This window comes from Oreochromis niloticus, linkage group LG13 (genome assembly GCF_001858045.2).
Source record: "Oreochromis niloticus isolate F11D_XX linkage group LG13, O_niloticus_UMD_NMBU, whole genome shotgun sequence".
Classification (NCBI taxonomy): domain Eukaryota; kingdom Metazoa; phylum Chordata; class Actinopteri; order Cichliformes; family Cichlidae; genus Oreochromis; species Oreochromis niloticus.
Window position 1 is genome coordinate 330425 of NC_031978.2, and position 19564 is coordinate 349988.

The 19564-nt window shown below is 43.5% G+C and overlaps 1 protein-coding gene across 5 annotated transcripts in view; it reads left to right on the forward strand.

The window, feature by feature from the left end:
* The window catches only part of kif20ba (kinesin family member 20Ba), a 63863-nt gene that overhangs the window by 19775 nt on the left and 24524 nt on the right, over positions 1 to 19564 (forward strand). For 3 of the 5 annotated variants that reach the window (XM_005473742.4, XM_005473745.4, XM_019349357.2), the window contains 12 exons: positions 62 to 478; positions 907 to 2039; positions 3195 to 3333; positions 4069 to 4191; positions 4376 to 4436; positions 5167 to 5292; positions 5520 to 5653; positions 6930 to 7085; positions 7385 to 7552; positions 10911 to 11036; positions 13051 to 13161; positions 15536 to 15745. In XM_005473742.4, coding sequence (XP_005473799.1) covers positions 62 to 478; positions 907 to 2039; positions 3195 to 3333; positions 4069 to 4191; positions 4376 to 4436; positions 5167 to 5292; positions 5520 to 5653; positions 6930 to 7085; positions 7385 to 7552; positions 10911 to 11036; positions 13051 to 13161; positions 15536 to 15745 — 2904 coding nt within the window. The remainder of the gene's footprint in view (positions 1 to 61; positions 479 to 906; positions 2040 to 3194; positions 3334 to 4068; positions 4192 to 4375; positions 4437 to 5166; positions 5293 to 5519; positions 5654 to 6929; positions 7086 to 7384; positions 7553 to 10910; positions 11037 to 13050; positions 13162 to 15535; positions 15746 to 19564) is intronic. The other 2 variants (XM_019349358.2, XM_005473744.4) reach the window with 2 other exon arrangements.

Genomic DNA, 19564 nt, shown 5'->3' on the forward strand with positions numbered 1-19564 from the left:
TTTCATTTCACGCCTGTTTATATGTTAAACTGGGAGTAATTCCATCATTTCAATCACTCAGGGGGCTTTGACAGCTCTCCAGAAGGAGCTCCGAGCCAGAGAAGAGGCCTTTGCTGTGTTGGAGGGCCAGACTTTGGGAAAAGAGGAGGCACTAGCATCTTTAAAGGAGGAGAGGAAAAAAAGGGATGAGGCTGCAGCACTTGGAGATCTAAAGCAAAGTAACGAGAAGATGCTGGAGTCCCTTGAAGAAGAGAGGAAAGGCAAAGAGAAAGCAGTGGCAGCCCTGGAAGCTGAGAGGAGAGCCAAGGAGGAGGCCATCGCAGCGCTCGCTGCTCTTCATGAAGAGAAGAGTAGCAGGGAGGAGGAGGAGAGGAAGGAGATAAGCAGGCTGGCAGAGCAGAGGAGGCACGAGGAGGCGGACACACTCCGAAAAGAACTGGGAGAGCTGACCGTGAAACTGGAAACCACAGAACACCAGGTATGATTTTTACCCAGAAATGTGACCAAGAATGTTAAATCGATCACCCCAAAGACAGTGACGGCCCTGGAAACAGTTTACAGCGCTCTCACACATCAGTCGAGATGTAGGGATTTTCATTTTGTTCTATATATCAAACTTCTGTATAAAAGTGTGGCATCAGGAAGAAGATCCAACACAAATATCTGCCAAGTTAAAGTTGCGGGATCTTCCAGCTGTGGTGGGAATAAGAGGGCAGCCGAAAGTTTGATGCTTTTGTTTGTTTAAACTCTGGAGGCCAAAAACTGCCCAAATCCTGTGTGTGTGTGTGTGTGTGTGTGTGTGTGTGTGTGTGTGTGTGTTTTCAGCTACATGTCGTTTATATCATGTGGAGTTTTGTCTCTTGTGTTTGATTAAAATTCCCTGTGCTTACCATGAAACTGCCACAGGTGACCAGCAACGCAGAGAGAGCTGAAAAAGCCTTTGTCCAACTACAAGCTGCTCAAGCACAAGTGGATGAACAAGCCAAGGTGATTCGGGAGAAGTGTTCCCAGATCCAAACTCTGACACAGGAAGCTGGAAGGCTAAAGCAGGAACTGCATGCCTCTGCAGTGTCACATGGTGCGAATGAGAAACTGCAAGAGGAAGTGTCTCAGTTTCAGAAGAGCCTGGCTGAGGAAAGACAGAAAACTGAGGCCAAGCACAGAGAAGTGCTGGATCTGGAGCACGAGCTGGCTGAGGTCAAACAACAGCTGGCACACAAACAGCTGATCCTGGACCAGCAGCTGGAGCTGTCCAATCAGAAGGAGGCAACTTCAAAACAGGAAGTTGAAGAACTGCAAAATAAACTTAAGCAGCAAGGAGAGATGTCACAGGCACCACTGGATGATCTCCAAACTCAGCTCGAGTGCCAAAAACGGGCTTCCAGAGAGGAAGCGGAGGAGCTGAGAGGAAAACTCGAGCAGCAGACGGCGGCCTCGGAAAGGCAGGTCGAGCAGCTCAAAGAGAGGCTGCGAGAACAAGAAGCATCATCGCTACAGCAGCTGGAAGAGTTGAAACGCAGACTGAGTGAACAAAAATCCGATTCCAGCAAGCTCGTAGATGACCTCAGACAGAAGCTCAGCGAGCAGGAGCGAGCTGCAGAGTGCCTCAGGACTGAGCTGGAAGACGCCAGGATTCACTCAGAGGCTAAAGATCTCACGAAGCTGAACTCTGACCTCCAGGCTGAGGCTGCGTCACTCAGGGAAAAAGTTTCCAATATAGAGAAAACAAAGGAGTCCTGCAAAACCGAAGCTCAGTCATCGTCCTCAGAGACCGAGAGGATGCTGGCAGAAAAGGACAGTCAGATGGAGGAGAAGCTGGCAGAGCTGCAGAAAGAGCTGCTGGAAAAGGATGCACAGGTAACATTCCTGAAGAAGAGTTTGCAGGAGGCTCAGGAGCAGCGTGAGGAGGACGAGTGCCAAGCTGTTCAGGAGGCCCGGCGCAAGGAGGTCGAAAGGAGACGGGAGCTGCTGGCGGTGGCGCACGAGGCCATCGCTCAGAAGGAAGCCGAACTGAAGAAGAGAGACGAGGAGATCAGCAGGTAACTCGCCTCTGTGTTTAGATCTGAGGCAGGTTGGAAAGTTGGGCCTGTAGCTGTTACATCATCATGTGCTGACACTTGTTAAGGCCAGTGAAACCGATCAAAACCTTCTCATGTTATATTTAGCTCAGGATTACAGACGCGTCGTCCCCGCTCTCAGCCCGGCTCTCTAAAAGCCCGGCTCTCTAAAATCCCGCCTCTGCCTGCCTCACTTATCTGCACTTCCAAATCTCTGTGAAACACATGCTTTCAGTCATTCTGATGAGTTTTATCTACAAGAGTTGCTATTATGAGAAACTCATCAGCCCAGAGCTGAGCCTGCCTTTGTAATGACTGCATTAGTGTGCAGCTGCTCTCAGAGCCAGCACACAGCTCTGAATGTTATTGATGTTAAATGAGAATTCTTTCTGTGTTAGTCTAATTATAACTTCTAAAGTAACAACAAGAAATCAGGAAAGATGAAGCCAGGCTTGTACTGAAGGTCACAGCACAGCGTGGTTCCTCTTCCCCTGAACAAACTATTAAATGTTTTTATTTGCCTACATCTTAGTTGATTTCATGACTGTATCGGGCAAACACTTAAGAATTTATCTCTACTTAAAACTTTGACTTAATAGGATGAAATTAATTGTTATAAACCACCTTTATAGATTTATGCATTGATAGAGGTGTTCGATTTCTGTCCCTCTCTAATAATCTGGGATCTTATCATAAAATTAAATATACTTTTTTTTTTTTTTTGGAGATGGTTCCCTGGAACATAATTGGAATTTAAAGAAGCGTTAATTATGTTAAAAGTGATTGAGTTGCTAATTAACAATGAAAAATTACAATTAAAATGTTGTTCTTATATAAACTTTAAAGGGAATACTAACTAATGAGAAATGTATCGCTGTATAACAGACTGAATTCTCTCTCTGTTGCTCTCCCAAACTGCTGTTTATATCCTCTCAAGGAGAAAAGTAACAGAGTGGGAAGCACTGACTGTGTTGTTCATCATTTTGGCACTTATTAGGCTGTTTTTGTTTGTTTGTACCTTTGAGTCTGGTGGACGTTGTAAAAATCCAGCCATCAAAGAGTCTGAACATCATGTCTCACACTCGTCTTTTTCAAAGGACTGCCAGCATTTGGTTATTTTGCCTTTTTCCTTCTCAGGCTAAAGGAAGACGCCAAGCAGGACTCGGAGAAGGTGAAGAGCCTCAGCGTGGACCTTCAGAGGAAGGAGGAGGACTCTTCAGACCTCCGAGAGAAGCTGGCTGACTACAAGAAGCAGATCCAGCAGGTCCAGAAGGAGGTGCACGCATTATTGGATGTGTCACTCGCATACCTCACTGCTGATACAGTTTACTGCTGCGTTTCAGCACATCAGCTGCTTCCAGCAGAGTTATTACAGTTTTATATTTCCTAATTGGGTTTATTTGATTTTGATTTTGAAGTTGAGTTTAGTTTCAGTTGGTTTCCAGTGTGAGTTTAAATGTTTCAATTTATTTTTATTTACTTTAAAATGTTTAGTTTCAGTTTAGTTTTGCGTGAATATTAGAACTCCAGTGCAAAGATTGCTTTAGCGTACACCAGTGAGAGGTCAGGCTGGCTCCTAATTCTTAAATAAAGTAGATCCGGTGATCTACATATGTGACAGCAGGTCTTTAAAAGAACAAACTTGGCCTTAATAGGCTTAAATTATGTTTCGATGTGTCTTAAATGTTTTTAGCCGTGTCCTCACAAACATTTCAGACATGCAACGCATTTGTGCCTGTACACATTTATCCTCACGGTGCTATTTCAGGAGCGAGCCGGACCCCCGTTCATGCTCCAGTTAGGCTGGCACAGCCCTGAGCTGCAGGGCTCTGATTCACACTTAACCTGCTCCACAGTGCTGCATGCTGGGAAAAAAGTCAAGCGTTTTACTTTCAGAAACCTTTAATGCCGATTTGTGTTTGTAAAAATGGTGATGACTGCTCTGTAGTCTAGTGAGATATATTACTGTGACTGAGTAAAGTCAGCTTCAGATCCTTTTTGTCCTGTGTAGATTTCAGCCATGAGAGAAGAGGAGAAGGCTCTGAAGCACAAACTGTCCGACGCTGAGATAGCAAAGAAGCAGCTTCAGTCTGACCTCGCCGGCAGAGACCGAGCCATCCAGCAGCTCAAAGTGGTGAGGTCATCCGTTCATTCACCAGACACTACTCACTGTGTGGGAACAAGATCATCATGATGTTGATGATAATAATATGTGTAATGTACATGTGATGATAACTTTTAAATGTGAGACAGTCGTGGGGACGTTCTCTTTGTGGGGAGCGTCTCATGTTTTTGATGCCTTCTGCCTGCCTCTGTAGGAGCAGTCATCTCATGCAAAGTCTGACCAGACGCTCCAGCTCTACCAGCAGGCCTGTAAAGGTCAGCGTTTCTGCTTTATTCACTTATGTTGTTGTTGGGGTTTTTTTAACCTCAAGATCCCCAAACACATTTACCTTAACGTTAAAGCTGTCCCACTTACCTGTATCACAAAGGCAGCTCTAAGCTTCTCCTCCTCCACCACAGTGTTCCCAAAACACCTGAGATATGTAATTTCTCTGACTTCTCCTGATTCTGCTCTGGGGCTTCCTCCTAGCGGAACATGTCCTGATCCTCCTCACTTAGGAGGTGTCCAAGAAGCCGCCGGTTCCTTCGGGGGTGGAGGAGCTGCAGCTCTACTCTGAGCTCCTGCTGAATGACAGAGTTCCTCGCGTTTTCTCTAAGGCCATCACTGCGAATGATGGAACCGTGAACAAGACTTCTCCTCCTGTGGCAGTAACCCCTTCCTGCCCTGGACTGAACTCTCCTCTAACACATTTAGTTTTTGACCTTTCTGAGTTAACTGTCTTTACCTGTGAAAAGTCCTTCAGTAAAAGAAGTTGGTGCTCTTCCCATGTACCTGTGTCCTGCTCTTAACTTCAACAGTTTAGCGATAGTTGAAGAGTTCATATTGAGCGAACAGGAAAAATGTTTACTCAAGCTTTCCCAGTAGCCTTTAACTGGTTTTTATGTTAGTAACCAGCAGAGGTTACTTACACAGTCTGCATTAACACGTTCATCATGGTGGATGTGAACCTGAACTTTTGCTGCGTGTGTTTTTGGTCGTTCGTAGAGCTCGAGGCCAAGGAGCGGGTGATGGAGGGCATGCGTTTGGCTCTGTCGGAGCAGGAGGATACTCAGGAGCAGATGGAGCAGGTCCTGGAGGAGAAACTTAACCTCATCCAGGAGCTCTCCAGTGGTAAGAAACAGGAGGTGAAAAGAAGGCAGGTTTTAGTAGTTTAGAGAAAGTCAAAGGCTCTCTTATGGACACTGGCTCAGGTTCAGTCTTTAGTCTTTTATAGTTCAAAGCAACAGCTGATCAACTTTGACCTTTGACATGCCCTACTTCTAGTTTTCATAGTTTGAATTATACAGTATAAAGAGATGTTCTCTGTCCGTCTTGTTCTGTGCTTTGAACCTTTTCAGAGGTGGAAAAATTGAAAGAGATGATGCAGCAGCAGGGAAGTGGAAACAACACACACCAGCAGCTCAGCAACAGCCAATCAGATGACTTCAAACGGGCCAAACAGGAAGCAGCTGAAGCTCAGGACAGCATGAAGGTATGGGAGCAGATTCATTTTCAGCAGTTGTGTTGATGTCACAGAACATAAATGTTCACGGTTAAACGGTGTGTCTGCAAGTGGAATTTGAGCCCAGGAGGTTACCTGCATGTCATATATGTATGTTATATTTTTTATGAGCATGTGTTCAGTTTTTTCAGTCCTGATTACAGTTCACATGTCTTTGGCTGGTCCGATACCCGTGTTAAACAGCTGTGTGTGTCATCATCAGGAGGATGATGGGGGATCATTTTGCTATGCTGAGGTCTGACTGCACCAGATTTTCATCTGTGATGGTCGAGCCTGGTCTCACAGCAAAGCGTGAAATAGGCTCAAAAAACAATCAGCTTGTCTTCATGGACATTAGTTACGGTTTTGTGGCAGTCGACACAACATTGCAACTCATGTGTTTTGTGTCTGCAGCAAGGATTTTCTCAAGGTACTTGAGTGGGGACGCGTCACCTTGGCAACCAAATAAACCAAGCTTTAAAAAAAAAAAAAAGCAGCAACTGTTGTTTTTAACCTAAACGATGATCTTTGTCTAAGTTTAACACCCAACTTCAACCTAATGCTTTGTGTTCTGACTCTAACCAAGTGCATTGTTGTGAAAAAAATATTTTTAAATCAACTGTTAAAAGAAAACAAAATGTGTGACATATAAAACTCCAACCTGCCATGTGGGTGAAGTGACTCGCTCTGGGGAAGAATAAACCTTAATAATAGCCGGGGTCATAGTGGTTCTCTTCTGGACTGAGGGAACCGCTGTAGGAGACCCATGAGAGCGTTTTACTGTCCTGATGTTATGAGCTGTTTCAGATGGAGCGTTAGATTCATCCACACATGCAGTCAGTGGGGTTAGGTTAGCTCGGGTGATTCTAAATGGCCCATAGATGTGTCTGTCTCTCTGTGTTAGCACTGCGACAGCCCAGGGTGTACGCCGCCTCTCGTCCCATGTCAGCTGTGATGTGCTTCATTCCCTCGTGACCCTGAATTGGAAAAGTGGAATAAAATGGACAGATCTTATTAAATATGGATTTTCTTTAGACAGCAGGTGTAATTCAGTCTGCCAACTACGCACAAGGGTTCATGGTTGAGTTTGGAAGAACTCCTGTTAGCAGCGATTTACCTTTGAGTCAGGTTTGTATTAACATAGTTGATTCAATGTATGAATACAGGAAGGAATTCTGTTTTCAGATCAGCTTGTAGCTTGTTTTAAGGTTACCACCTGTTCTGTTAATAAAAACAATCAAAAAAATTTCTTTATTTTTTTCTCTAGCTTTCTGCAGAGAAGCACCAGGCGGACCGCAGGAAATGGCTGGAGGAAAAAGTCTCTCTGATCGGCCAAGCTAAAGAGGCCGAGGACAAGAGGAACCAAGAAATGAGGAAGTTTGCAGAAGACAGAGAGCGCTGCACTCGGCTGCAGAGCGAGCTGGTAAGACGAGGATGATGCCAAAAACTGTCTCAAACCCAGCATCGACCGATCAAGGCTGAACCGAGTTTGATAATAAGAGTGACGTCATCTAAAGACCCACCTTAGAATAAATTCAACACAGACATATGTATTATGGTTACCAAGTTAAAAATGTGGCTTTTGCTTTCAGACGTGTGCTTTACAAAGTTGCTGTGATGCTTACAGGGGAGGATGATTTTTACTGATGTTTATGGAGCGCAGCTTTAATTGAAGAGAATGTTGGTCGGGCATATATGATGCTGTTTCTGCTTTTCCTTCAGGAATCCCAGCTGGCTGAAAAGGAGAAAACCATGGAGAAGTGGAGGCAGGAGAGAGACACTCTGGTCGCAGCTTTGGAGGTGCAGCTAAAAAGGCTTCTTTCCAGCCAAGCAGAGAAAGACAAGCTCATCCAGCAGCTGCAGCAAAATAACACACAGCCGCCACAAGAGGTCAGTATAACACAACGGGGATCGCAGGCCCAGGAGCCAGAGTCTGAACCCAGGCTCCTGTTACCAAAGAAAGATGGGAAAGGTTAAACGTGGTGGTTTAAGGCACGATTGTCTGTTTCATGTGCAAGATACGGGGTGATATTTGCAATGTGTGTCTCAAACACCGTCAGGTAATGGCCTTCAGTATAAAGTATATTCAGCATATAATAAAATAAGACTTCATTATATTAAAAAAAACAAACAGCCCTGCTGTGTTTCACCTCAGTCTATTTACAGCCCATCAGTTTAAAACCTGCTGTGATGTGATGGATCACAGTTTAATCAGAGGTGGACGTTTGAACTTGCACAGCTGTTTTATTTCTTTATTTAATTCTTTAAACAGGATTTATTGAAGCGGATTGGATAATGTCTCATAGCTTACCTTTTATTCACTGATCTGTTTCCACCTTTTCTGCCTCACTTGTTTTTTTAAACCTCACATACACCTTTGTGTATGTGGAACTGTATCCGTTTTAGCTTTTGTGGCGTTATCATAGTATCATCACTCACTGTGACCAGACAGTCCACCTAAAGCATAAGAGAGTCAGTTGGGGGGGGGGGGTTATAATTATGCACAAAGTGAAACTGATGCCAGACCGTATTGATTTTTAAAAAAATTGGTGGAGATCTGCAGCCAGTTTGCTGCAGGCGTCTCTGTATCGAAAAAGCCACTAAGTGACATAAAGGAAAGTCAGTAAGTGTGAATGTGGGAAAAAAAACAGCTACAGCATTGAAATATTGACGCTGCAGTGCTGATTGCGCACAGATATACGAAGTCACTACTGGGAATCACTGGATTTGTATTATGAGTGGATACTATTTCAAATAAAACAGCGTCGAGCCCTCAGATAGCTCACCCTCTGGTCCTCTCCATGCTTCTCTAAGGATGACTTTATGGGTTGAAACCCTGCGCTGTAACGTACGCCGTGACCTGCTGTGCATTTCTGTAGAAGTGTAAGTATGCGTCATATTTCTGCTGCCGGTTTTCAAATTTATTGCAAGAAAATGGATCAAAACAAAAAGAGAAACTCATCCAGACGGAGCTGCTACCAGCTGATGGTTAGTCACTAATGGACAGTCCACACTAGCGTTGTCTAGGTAACCGTCTAATACATAACCCTCCTACCCCCGTCATATGTCAGTCAGCAGTATCCTATGGTCTTATTTATAGTTTAATTCAGTTTGAATTCGGCTAAAATCGCTGAGTGTCATTGGCTTTCTATGATATCACTGCTGGTCACTTCCTGCGTGGCCGCCCTTTAGCCCCTCCCACCAGCGACGTGAGTGCAGGAGGTGAGGAACAAAGGAGAGATGAGTCGAAGCATGTAAAATGTGACACCCTCGTGTCAGGACCTTTTCAGATATGATGTTTGATACAACTGCAGCTCGAGTTGTTCTGCCTTAAGTTGTTGAACAGCCACTGCTGTTTTATGACCTCAGGTGTGACAGGTGGAGGAGGACAGAGGTTGATCATGTTTAATAAAAAGTTGTTCTTCCAGCGTAGTGTTCATGCTCCTGCTGTGTGCCATGACTTTTGTGCAGTGAAGGTAAAAACGCTTCAGGAAGTTTGCAGCTTACCTCCTGTGCACGCGTCAATGTGGAGTACTGCCGCTGGTCTCTAAACTAGAAACTTGTAGATTTTGAAGGGGAATGTAATAAAATTTTACAGTGATGTTTTTACACAGAACTCAATTATATTGTGCGGTGCCGTCTGCTTCAAATATGTCTTTAATAAATTAAATTAAATAAGAGTTTCCTTTGCTGTCTCCTTGTTTATGTAAATGAGAAAGCTGCATGTTTTGATAAAGTGCAGAAACCTCAATAACCTAATACTGAAATGTTGGCTTCAATTTGGTGATAGAATGAAAAGAGTTTAAACCAATACAAGGCCCTGCCTGTTGCCTCGGCCGTTTAAAAACGTCTCTACACAGCAGTAATAGTGAGCGACGGGGATCCGCTGCACTGGCCTGCATTTGACTGTCAGCTCAGTTATGTTGCCGGTTCCTCTGCAGTTTGTCCAAACGTATTTCTCCATTTTCCCACTTTGATGGAAGTCAAAGTGGCGTAAATGCTTCCAGGTTTTAATAGAGCCATAAATATAAAAAGTGGGTTTTATATCCATTTATTTTAGCCTCCTGAAAACAGTTATTCTTCTTATCAGCTTGTTTCTGTTTGAAAGGTTGCAAACTCGCCAGGAAATACTAAACTGTGCCTGTTGATCTGATTATTTTCCACAACAATAACAAATAAAATGAAACCAAAGAGAAAACACTTCACAGCCATTCGTAACAAGAAAAACACAAAGGTTTTATATCTGAGCAGATGCACATAGAATGAGTTTAAATTATATTTTTTATTTTTTTGAGCCGTTTATCATCGACTCATCTTTCTAGTCATACAGAACTTTTAAATTGAAGCCACTGTATATTTTCCAGGATGATTCAAAGTCAGAGACCTCAGTTCTGATGTATTGGAAGCAATTTTGTTGGTTTCTCAAGAGTTCAACCTTTTCAGAGTGTTCCTTTTATTTTGTGGTGAGGGGAATGGATTCTACATCTGCAGCAAACAGGGCTGACCGAAAAGTGCAGCAGATCCCCCCCCCCCCCCCCCCCCCCCTCTCTCTGTCTCTGTCTCTGTCTCTCTGGCTGTCTCTCTCTCCCCCCCCCCCGTGAATAGGAGGTGCACTTCTCTTAAGCTTTATGTAGTGAGAGTTATTGTGTTCAGTGCGACTTCCTTAGAAAGTATTGAACTTTCTGCTTTCACCTTTCGAAGTTCTTCTTCTGGCATTGATTTAAAAAATGAAAAGCTCATCTCTGTTCATCAGCGTTACATGCTGTTTTCCATAAAGTAATCCCTTCACGCCTTAGAGTGGCTCAGATCCAACTCCACACCTTTTGCTTGCTTCGGTCGCCTCCATCTATGAATATGCAAATTAGTCCCAGCTTCTATTTCCACCCACCCGTCTGCCGCCGGCCTGCAGCTCAAACATACCTGCTCACCTTCGACTTCTGCTCAGATAGTGTAAACTACTCAAGGCTGGGCTAGTAGTTGTAGTGTTGAGGTAATTCAGGCAAAGACGTTCAAGCCAGAAACCAATTCTGATGGAGGGTGAATGGGTCGGCAGCAAGGAGGCGCGTGTGTGTGTGCGAGAGTGAGAGAGAACCGAATCAGTGTATCGATACAAAGGAAAATGAATTGATATGTGTTGAAAATCTATATCGTCAGCCATCTCTGGCATGTTTGAAGGGTCTCTCAAAAGCATGCAATTGAAGGTGAGATGCAGAAAACATGCTCAGTGTCCATGAACTTCCTGTTTCAGGGCAGCGACGGTGGTCCCAGCGCAGCGACGCTGCAGGCTGCTCTGTCTGAAAAGGAGGCAGAGATCCTGAGGCTGAGGGAGCAGCTCAAGGCCTCCACAGTCAATCAGGAGGACACAGTGACACAGGTCAGTGTTTTAAGCCTTATTTGAGTCAAATAAGAACTGTTCAAAATCAGATATCCACCCATGGTCGCATTTGAAAGGTGGCTTTTAAAGATTTGTGGTTTAATCCTCCACAAAGGACGGCAGTGGTGCTTATCTTTGATTTGTACCCCCGTTCAGACGTGCACTCTTTTCATGGTAAGCCGACAGCATTTGAACCTGTCGGCTCAATGCTGGACGAACGTTCTGCTAACTTTTACATGAAAGTTGTTCTGGTAAAACCTTTTATGCCCTTAATGACCACCAGGGGGAAACCTGTGTGGTTTCCAAATCACTGCAGGTCCTGTAAGTCTATCAGGAAACAGCCCTTGGACGTGACCTCTGTAAAGCCTGAGACGATCCAAATCTGACTTTATCAGGCAGGGAGCAGAACGCATCCTGTGTCTGAGAAGGAACGGAGACGCTTAAAAATGTTCAAGGATGCTTCGACATCTTTCCGCCTTCTTATAGTTTAAAAGTATGTTAGGAGCGCCTTTAGCTTAAAGCTCAATGTTTTTATGTAGCATCTGTCAAAACTGAGGAGTCTTTAAACAAAGGGCCGTTTTTCTAGTTTTACATGGAAAAAGAGAGCAGATGTAAATGAGTTCATAGCTCTGTAGTTGTTTTATGTTTGAAGGTGAAGATGGCGGGCAGCAGGAACATTTTTTTCTCTTATGTTCAAACAGATGTTCGTTTGCATTTCTCAGCGAGCAGGTCAGAGGATAACAGGTCGAGAAAAGAGCTTCAGGCGTGCAGATTTGCTTTCGTTGGTTTGCTTAATGCTTCAGCTTAAATGTAAGAAGTGTAAATATAATGAAAAAGGCAGAGGACGCCCGGATTAGACACATCTGGTCTCCATCTACGAACAGAGCCAGAAAGATGAGCAGAGAACACCGACAAACTGGGGAAACTGGGGAAAATCATTTTTCATCTTTAACCCTCGAACAGTTTACCTGATATAATATAAAACAATTCCATCAAGAAAGTACAACGATACATAGCAAATTGAAGTACAGTGGTCAGTTACGTTCTAAAAATAACCGTGATAGGTGAAATCTGCCAGCTTTATTTTTTACAATTATTATAGATGTTTTAAGGCTGTAAAACCCCTCACTACACACTTTATACACCTTTCTCAGACAGGCGTGAACATTTTTACACTTCTTTTTTTCTCATAGAAAAATAAGTCCAGTATTATAGAATGAAACCAAAGACACCCGCGGCTGCCTTTGACGCTGCAAAATGTTTCGTCGACATTGTTGTGGTCGTTGGGGAGAAAACCTACAAACATACAGTGCAGCACTTCACAGTGCTAGAGATTGAAGATTTATGTAAATTAAATAAATTGACAAGCTGAACACATTCTGTACTGTACAGGAGACACGGCACGAGGCTGATTGACATTGATCTACAGCCAATCAGGACGCAGAACACAATGAGACGTAAAAAAGTGAACCGCATTATAGCGAGGGACCACTGTACTCTTATTTTATTTCCCCTCATACACACCATCTCATAAAAGTGAAAATTGTATCATCGGAGCAGCAAATGAAAAAAAACCCAAAACACTGACAAATCGTTCAGTAAAACAAATAAAACTAATGAAACTGTATACTTCTCTTTGGTCCACCCATTCCTGGGACGTGTGGGAGAAAATCCCCTGATGTTAGTGTTCCAGGATGAGTGAATGTTTCCTTTTAGTGTTAAACACCAGCTGTGTGTGAGAAACCACGAAGATGAGTGTGAATGACAGCACTGAAGGAAACAAACTAAGATCTAAACCCTGACCCTATATATAAATAAAATCATTTAAATGATGTGTGTGCATGTGTTGGAATGTGAAAATATAGAAGTAAGATATCAAAACTGTACCTGTACAAAAATATGCAGTGTCCAACTTGTTTGTGACTTTTTTTTTTCTTTCTGCAATTTGTAGCTTTGGGACCAAAACAATAAAAAGAGGTTATAAATAACATGAGATGCTTTCTCACTCTGGCAGCAGCGGACTGAAAACAAAGAGAGCTCTGCTGCTCTCATGGAGAAACCCAGGAGTGAAACCATTGTCAGGAAGTCTGGAAGGAAGGATGCCAGAGCGTCCGTCAGCAGCCAGGTAAGCTGCTGAGATGACACGAGTGCAGAAACAACAGCCCTGTGCTGAACCTCCTCCTGTGGTCTGTAGATATCCCCTCACACACACAGTCCTTATTAGAGTCACAAACCAGTGTGTGAGATACGGGACAGAGCCTTTGTGATGCTAGAGCTGGGGAGTGGCGAGAGGAGATTTTTCTTTGTGAACCGATAACGTACGCTCGAGTTGGCATGTGTGCTTGAGCCACGGCTCTTTTGAATGGCTGTGACCACAGTGGTGAGTTTCTGTGTGCTCAGTTACAGCTGCATTAGTCAGCTGATGTGCCGACTTTATTCCCTCTGGAGTCATCAGAGCATTCTTCCAGTGTGGTCCAGCAGCTCTGCGCTAATAATCCAAACACGATGTTGGCTTCATTCAAAGATGCGCCAGCTGTGAGTTCTGCCTGCAGCTCAGACTTCCCCCCTCTTTGCCTTTTCGTTGAACCGTGCTTTTGGGTGACAGATTTCTGAATTGATTAAGTTTAAACTTTGAAGTTATCTTAAATCACAGTTTTTTGTGTTCATGGCACCAGTCCTCGTCTTGGTGAACAGTTCTTCCTGTGGTGGCCGTACCATCTGTGGCATCTTTGCTCTTTGTGTGAATTCATAATTTTCTTTATGGCCCTGGTTGCTTTGGTGCACGAGTTTTGGATCTAACAGACCCCTGACGGTGTTGTCCGATACATACGCTCGACTCAGTTTGTAGATATGCTCCCTCGAATCTGCGGCGGATCCCCAGCAGGCGTCACTGTTTCCCCTCTCTTCAGCCTCCAGTAAACAGAAGAAATAAAAAAGAGCCTTCTGTTTGAGTCCTCATTGTCAGGGCACTCAGAGCACCAGCTCTCAGACTTTAGACTGTGGATGGTTGCACTAGAAGCCAACTGGTTTCTGCCAGTTCTGTGCTGAACTTCCTCCAAACTCAATTTCAAAGAGAAGACAGCTTGATGCGTCTTTAATCTGCTGTGTTTGTCCAAACACTCTGATTCCTTTCTACAGCCTTTACAACACCTGAGATTTTAGTACGTCCAAAATGAATAAACCAAAAAATCCAAAGTATTTTACGTAAACTCTAACAGTACATATAAAATAATAATCTAAGATTCACATGTGGAGTCGGTTTTAAAGTGTTCGTGCTCAAGGTTCCAGCTGACTGTGGCCATTCACAGCTTGTATGAACCTCCTGGAATGCAGATATGTGATAAATTGCCTTTAGAGGTCAATAAGTTGCAGGACTGCACTTAGCAACTTTTCCCGTATCTTTCACTCTCAGAAAAAACAAATTTCTACACAAGCTTCTTTCATTTCTTTCGACTTTTATGCTCAGTGTCGTCTTTTGTACGGTCTTTGTTTTTTTCCTCGTCAGCGAGTCTTTTCACGGCGTACAGGTGAGCACTTCAGAGGTTGGCGTGATGTGCTTTTCATAAGTGGAACTGTTTTGAGTCGCTGCCTGCTTCAGTACAGGTCGTGTGCTACAAAGCAGGATTTGGGGCTCAGCGAGGTGACTTCAGAGTTAACCCTGAGTTTTCAGGGTCACAAAGTTGGTTGACTTCCTGCTGGGGTGCATCGCCATGGTAACTTAAGCCACACACCAAATGTTCACCTGAGCAGATTATCATTAAAAGCCAAAATCAACACGCATAAAAACCATCATATTCCGACTAATCTGTTAGTGTCACCTTTCCTGGACCATCCATCAAACCTCGACTCTGTGGGACGACGACGGTAAGGTGTTCAGTTTTTAGAAACAGGTCTTTCCTTCATGAGCATCACTGAGAAATGTGCTTATGTAGCTGTCTTATTCCTTGTTTTTCCCCTTAGCTGTCAGTCATTTTAAAACAATTAACCTGCACGCTATTACATGTTGTAAAAAGCCTTCGTACCAGGTTGAATTTGACTTCTGTTGTTTTAATTGTTCCTCACTTGCTCTCAGACTGTTTAACGCTGCGGGGCTACAGCTGAATGACATCTTAACAACATGTAAACTTAACTACATGTCACGTGTTTAAATGATGGTGCTGTGATAGTCGTCTCACTTACAGCAGAGCTTTTTAATACGATACAGCTGTGACGTGCTTTTGCTCTCACTGCTGCCGTGGCTGCAGCAGCTCTGTGCCTTTTGTGATGTCACTCCTTATTTTAACCCACATCACTTCTGATAGGCCTGTTCATGGTCACCTTTCATGGGAGGTGATTTACAGCTGATGGCTCGACTTTTTGATTTGATAACACTCAGCAGTTGTGCCAACTGGCCTCGACACCTGTATTACAACAGGCGGAGAAGCCTCGACCTTGTGACATTTCTCTCTCGAGTGATGATGAAGTGACCCCTGACCTTAAGCCCACATGTGGTCCCGCAGGTTTCAAGCGGCTGTCCGTCAGTCCTGGAGTCATCTGAGATTTCCACAGAAGAGGGCAGAATGAGCCGCTTCCCTCGGCCCGAGCTGGAGATCTCCTTCAGCCCGCTGCAGCCCAACCGCATGGCTCTGCGCCGGCAGGGAGAGGAGGGCGCCGTGACCGTCAAAATCACCCGCTCAGCACGCAAGAGGAAGAGCGGCGAGATGGAGAAGGTAAGAACCAGTAAAACGAAAGCTGCTCGTCAACAGTTTTAGTCATCAGGATCATTGAGGAAGTAAAATCATAAATTAGGAAGGTATATTTTTGTGATTGGCTGAACTTTGAATGCATTTAATATTCGCCACATTTCCAAACAAGTGCAACAAAGAGTGCACACACAAACATCACACTTTATATGAACCCACACTCGTAACAGCGCGTCCCTCTAGGTTTCCCAGAAATAAATCAAATGGGGGAAAAACCCAACTGTACGCAGAAGCCTGAGCCATGATCCAGTTACAGTTTCCAGTTACAATCAGGGGTGAGGGTTGTTTATTTCTCCACCATGTTGTGTTCAGAAAATCTTCTCTCAGCTCCATTAATCCAGCCGGCGCTGGCTGAGCACGATTGTCCTAACAGTTACCTTTTGCAGCAGCAGCAGCTATAAACAGTGTTAGATTTGTTGCTTTCTCTCCAGTAAAGAGAAAACGAACAGCTGTGACATGAAAGTCAATTTATGCTTACAGGCATTTCTGCACTTCGTAGCCTAACAGTAAAGCCGGCACCAGAGTTATTAAAGTTTTGTTTTTTCTAATTGGTTTGTAGTTTTATTTCATTTCAAGTTTTTGTTTTGCATTTAAGTTCATTTCCAGATTTGCTTGTTTCAGTTTTTCTTGTTTTACTGCCATGCAGGGTATTTGTCAGGAAGGACTCAGTTCACAGCTTTGTGGAAGGCAGTTGGCTCAGTCCTGCAGACGAGTTCTATAAAAAATGGCTGTAGTTCCTACGCAGTTGCACAGCACCCCTTAAATGAAAGCTAAAAGTCTGCGCTTCGGTCGGGTTTGACTGGTTGTTAATTTAAAAGCTTCCTGGTGTTTTTAATGCTCTGCTGGATCTTTGAGTGTTTTGCTGATGTTGAAGTTTTTCAGAATCACTCTGACGTAAATGTCAGACGTCTGCAGCAGAGCACCATCGCAAATAATCACACACAATAAAGATGCACATAAAATATGTCCAGTAGAAAACATTTTGCAATCACCAAAAAAAGTAATTTTTATTTAACATATTTCCCACAACAGTCTCACAAAGAGCTCCATGTAACTGCCAGGAGCTCAACGTGTAGTCTGTATACTGTGTAGGCAATGTGTGACTCACACAAGTAACAAAGTCGATCCATTCCCATCTGTGCCATCTGGAAATGGATCGCATAAGTTTTCATCCTGTGAACTGGTCAGCGCTGCGGATGCTCTGTGAAAGCAAACACATTGTCTTGGAAACCAGTCCCAGAGTGGGCTGAAGGTGCTTCTTAGAAACGGATCACAGGCGGAGGCATGTATAGAAAAGTGAAACTGCACTGGAAGCTTTGCAGGACTGTGGACCTGCGCTTAGGTCGCTCTGTTGGCTTTGACCAGTCCTAAGGAAGCACATGTAAATACTAAAAAGAACATGAATACATGCACACACCTCTGGTGGCTTTTGCTGTCGTTCATCACATTTTCCATCAAGTTCAAGGAAAAGTGTTTTGGAAAAACCGTAAAGGAAAACTTTAAGCACCAAAGATGCTTTATATTGTACAGCCTCAGTTTGTTGCAGAGAGGAAGCAAAACCAATGTGTGTGCATCTAAAGAAAACATAACAATCATTCAGAGTGAAACATGGAAATAGAATATTTTGAACATGTTGTGAAAAATCAAGTAAGGTTCATTTTTAGCGTCAATAACATTATCCAAGTGATTCCTTCAGATGTAACACATTCAGTGCAGATGATAAACACCAACACATGTAGCAGCCACATATGACACTCATTCATCATAAATACCAGGAGAAACGCGTTAAACGACCCCACACTCACAAGCAGACGAGGTCGAGTGCAGTTTATTCGCTTCATTCGACGTATCGCTCTCCCCGTCTTTGGCCCAAAAGATTCATGCTTGTTGCAGACCTGTGTGTTACAGATCATTCACTGCTTTCCTTCTGTCACGCTGACAAATTATTTTCGAAACATAACATGGCTGTGTTCAAGAAAATTATTTTTTAAAGATATGTTGATGTAAAGTGAAAAATAACACACTGCAAATAGTTCTTTGGGTTTTTTTTTAATTGATAGTGAGTCAGACCGGAGTCAGCGTTTCCTTTCTCTCTCAGGATCGTATCGTAAATGATTTTTATACATGGTTCCAAATATAGCCACACTGAAGTCTTTTGGCTTTCTCAATAACATTAGATGTAAATTTCCAGGCCTGTCACCGTGTTGCTCCTATAAACACCGTGTTGTCCTTATTTCCATATAATCACAAGAGGCAATGTGTTTGGGAGGTGCTGATAAATCCAGAGTGCTGAGGCATGAAAGTACCTTATGCCAGTAATTCATACTCGCACGTGCTCAGTGTTTTTAAGTTTACTACTGACAGAGTTACTTCGTTAAGGCCCAGCAGTAAAGTTTCCCATTTAGAGCATGCCAAACTTTGGGGTAGGGTAAGAGTTAGGTCTAAACTGTGTTTTAGGATTAGGAATTAGGAAATTCCTACTCCGTGGATTAGTACAGGTCGTCTTCTTTGGATGACCCAGAGCTCGTGGTTGTAGGTGTTAGTTGGTCGACATCTTTGCCTTTACACTCGGATCTCTTTTTACTGCAGGAAGAGACTTCTCTGTACAGGAAGTCCTGTAAATGCACGAGAAGCTTTTAAAGCAGCAGCATCACTCAAACCCTTTAGTAGGATTTGGTTTTTAGTTCAGTCCAGCAAATCACTCTGACGCTTTGCAGCAACGAGGAGCTGTTTATGGAGGCGATTCATTGGTTGAATTCTGGTGTGTTTTGCACTTTTCTGTTAAAATGGGTGACTCTGATCAGCCTGCAACAGAAACTCCAAAAAAACTAGTTTGGGGCGGTTTCTGTGATGCAGAACTGTGGACTGTTTTCATGTAGTTTTAACATCTCGACCTTACTTTGGTCAAAGATGCCAAAACTGGCCTTCCACAGCGGCAGGTTTTCATGTCGCAGTGACAACAGCAGCATACAACTCCTATAAAAGCTGACTGTCCTCCCTGCTGTTACATGTTTCTCTCCTGCTGTGAAAACCGCTCTCTTTCATGTTCATCATATCTATCAGTTTGACATCCTTGCTCATGGACTCGTTGGCACTGTTTGACAGCAGTTTTCACACATTCAGGCGACAATAGGAAACACTGTTTGTGACCGAGAGCAAGGGCACGAATGATAATGTAAACAAGCAGAATCAATTTTGTGCTTTGACCATACAGAGAAAAGTAAAACCAAATGTTAAAGGAAATTTGGTTCACAGAGATTTGTCAAACATCGAAACAACAATAGGACGATGAGCTTGAGCTTTCACAGATGAAAACTCATTACCTCTACAGTAAGGGAACATGGTGATTGTAGAAGGTACACAAGCTTTCATTTGTGGGATAAGTACATTTCTCCAAAATAAAGTGTACAAAGATGTGCATTTTAATGACAGCAGTCACCTCAGGTTGTTGTGGTAGTTTTATAATCTAACCAAAAAATGAATTACTACGTTTTATGTAAATGCTTTTCAGACTCCATTTCCCTGATCCGTCGTGGCACTCGAGCCCTCTTCACTCCACAAAAAGCGCACCTTGCTGAATAAAAGATGAAGATCATATTGAGTTGGTACCAGGAGGAAAGCTATTTAGAAACTAAATGATTCAACGTTGTGATGAAGCAACTGAAGATGTTCCTCACTCATGTGTTCTTCATTCAAACTTTTAAAAATTGGGGTTAAAAAAGGGCACACGAGTAGGGCAGAGCATCATTTGCAGTACTAGTGCCAAGGCGGTACTCGAGTGTTCAG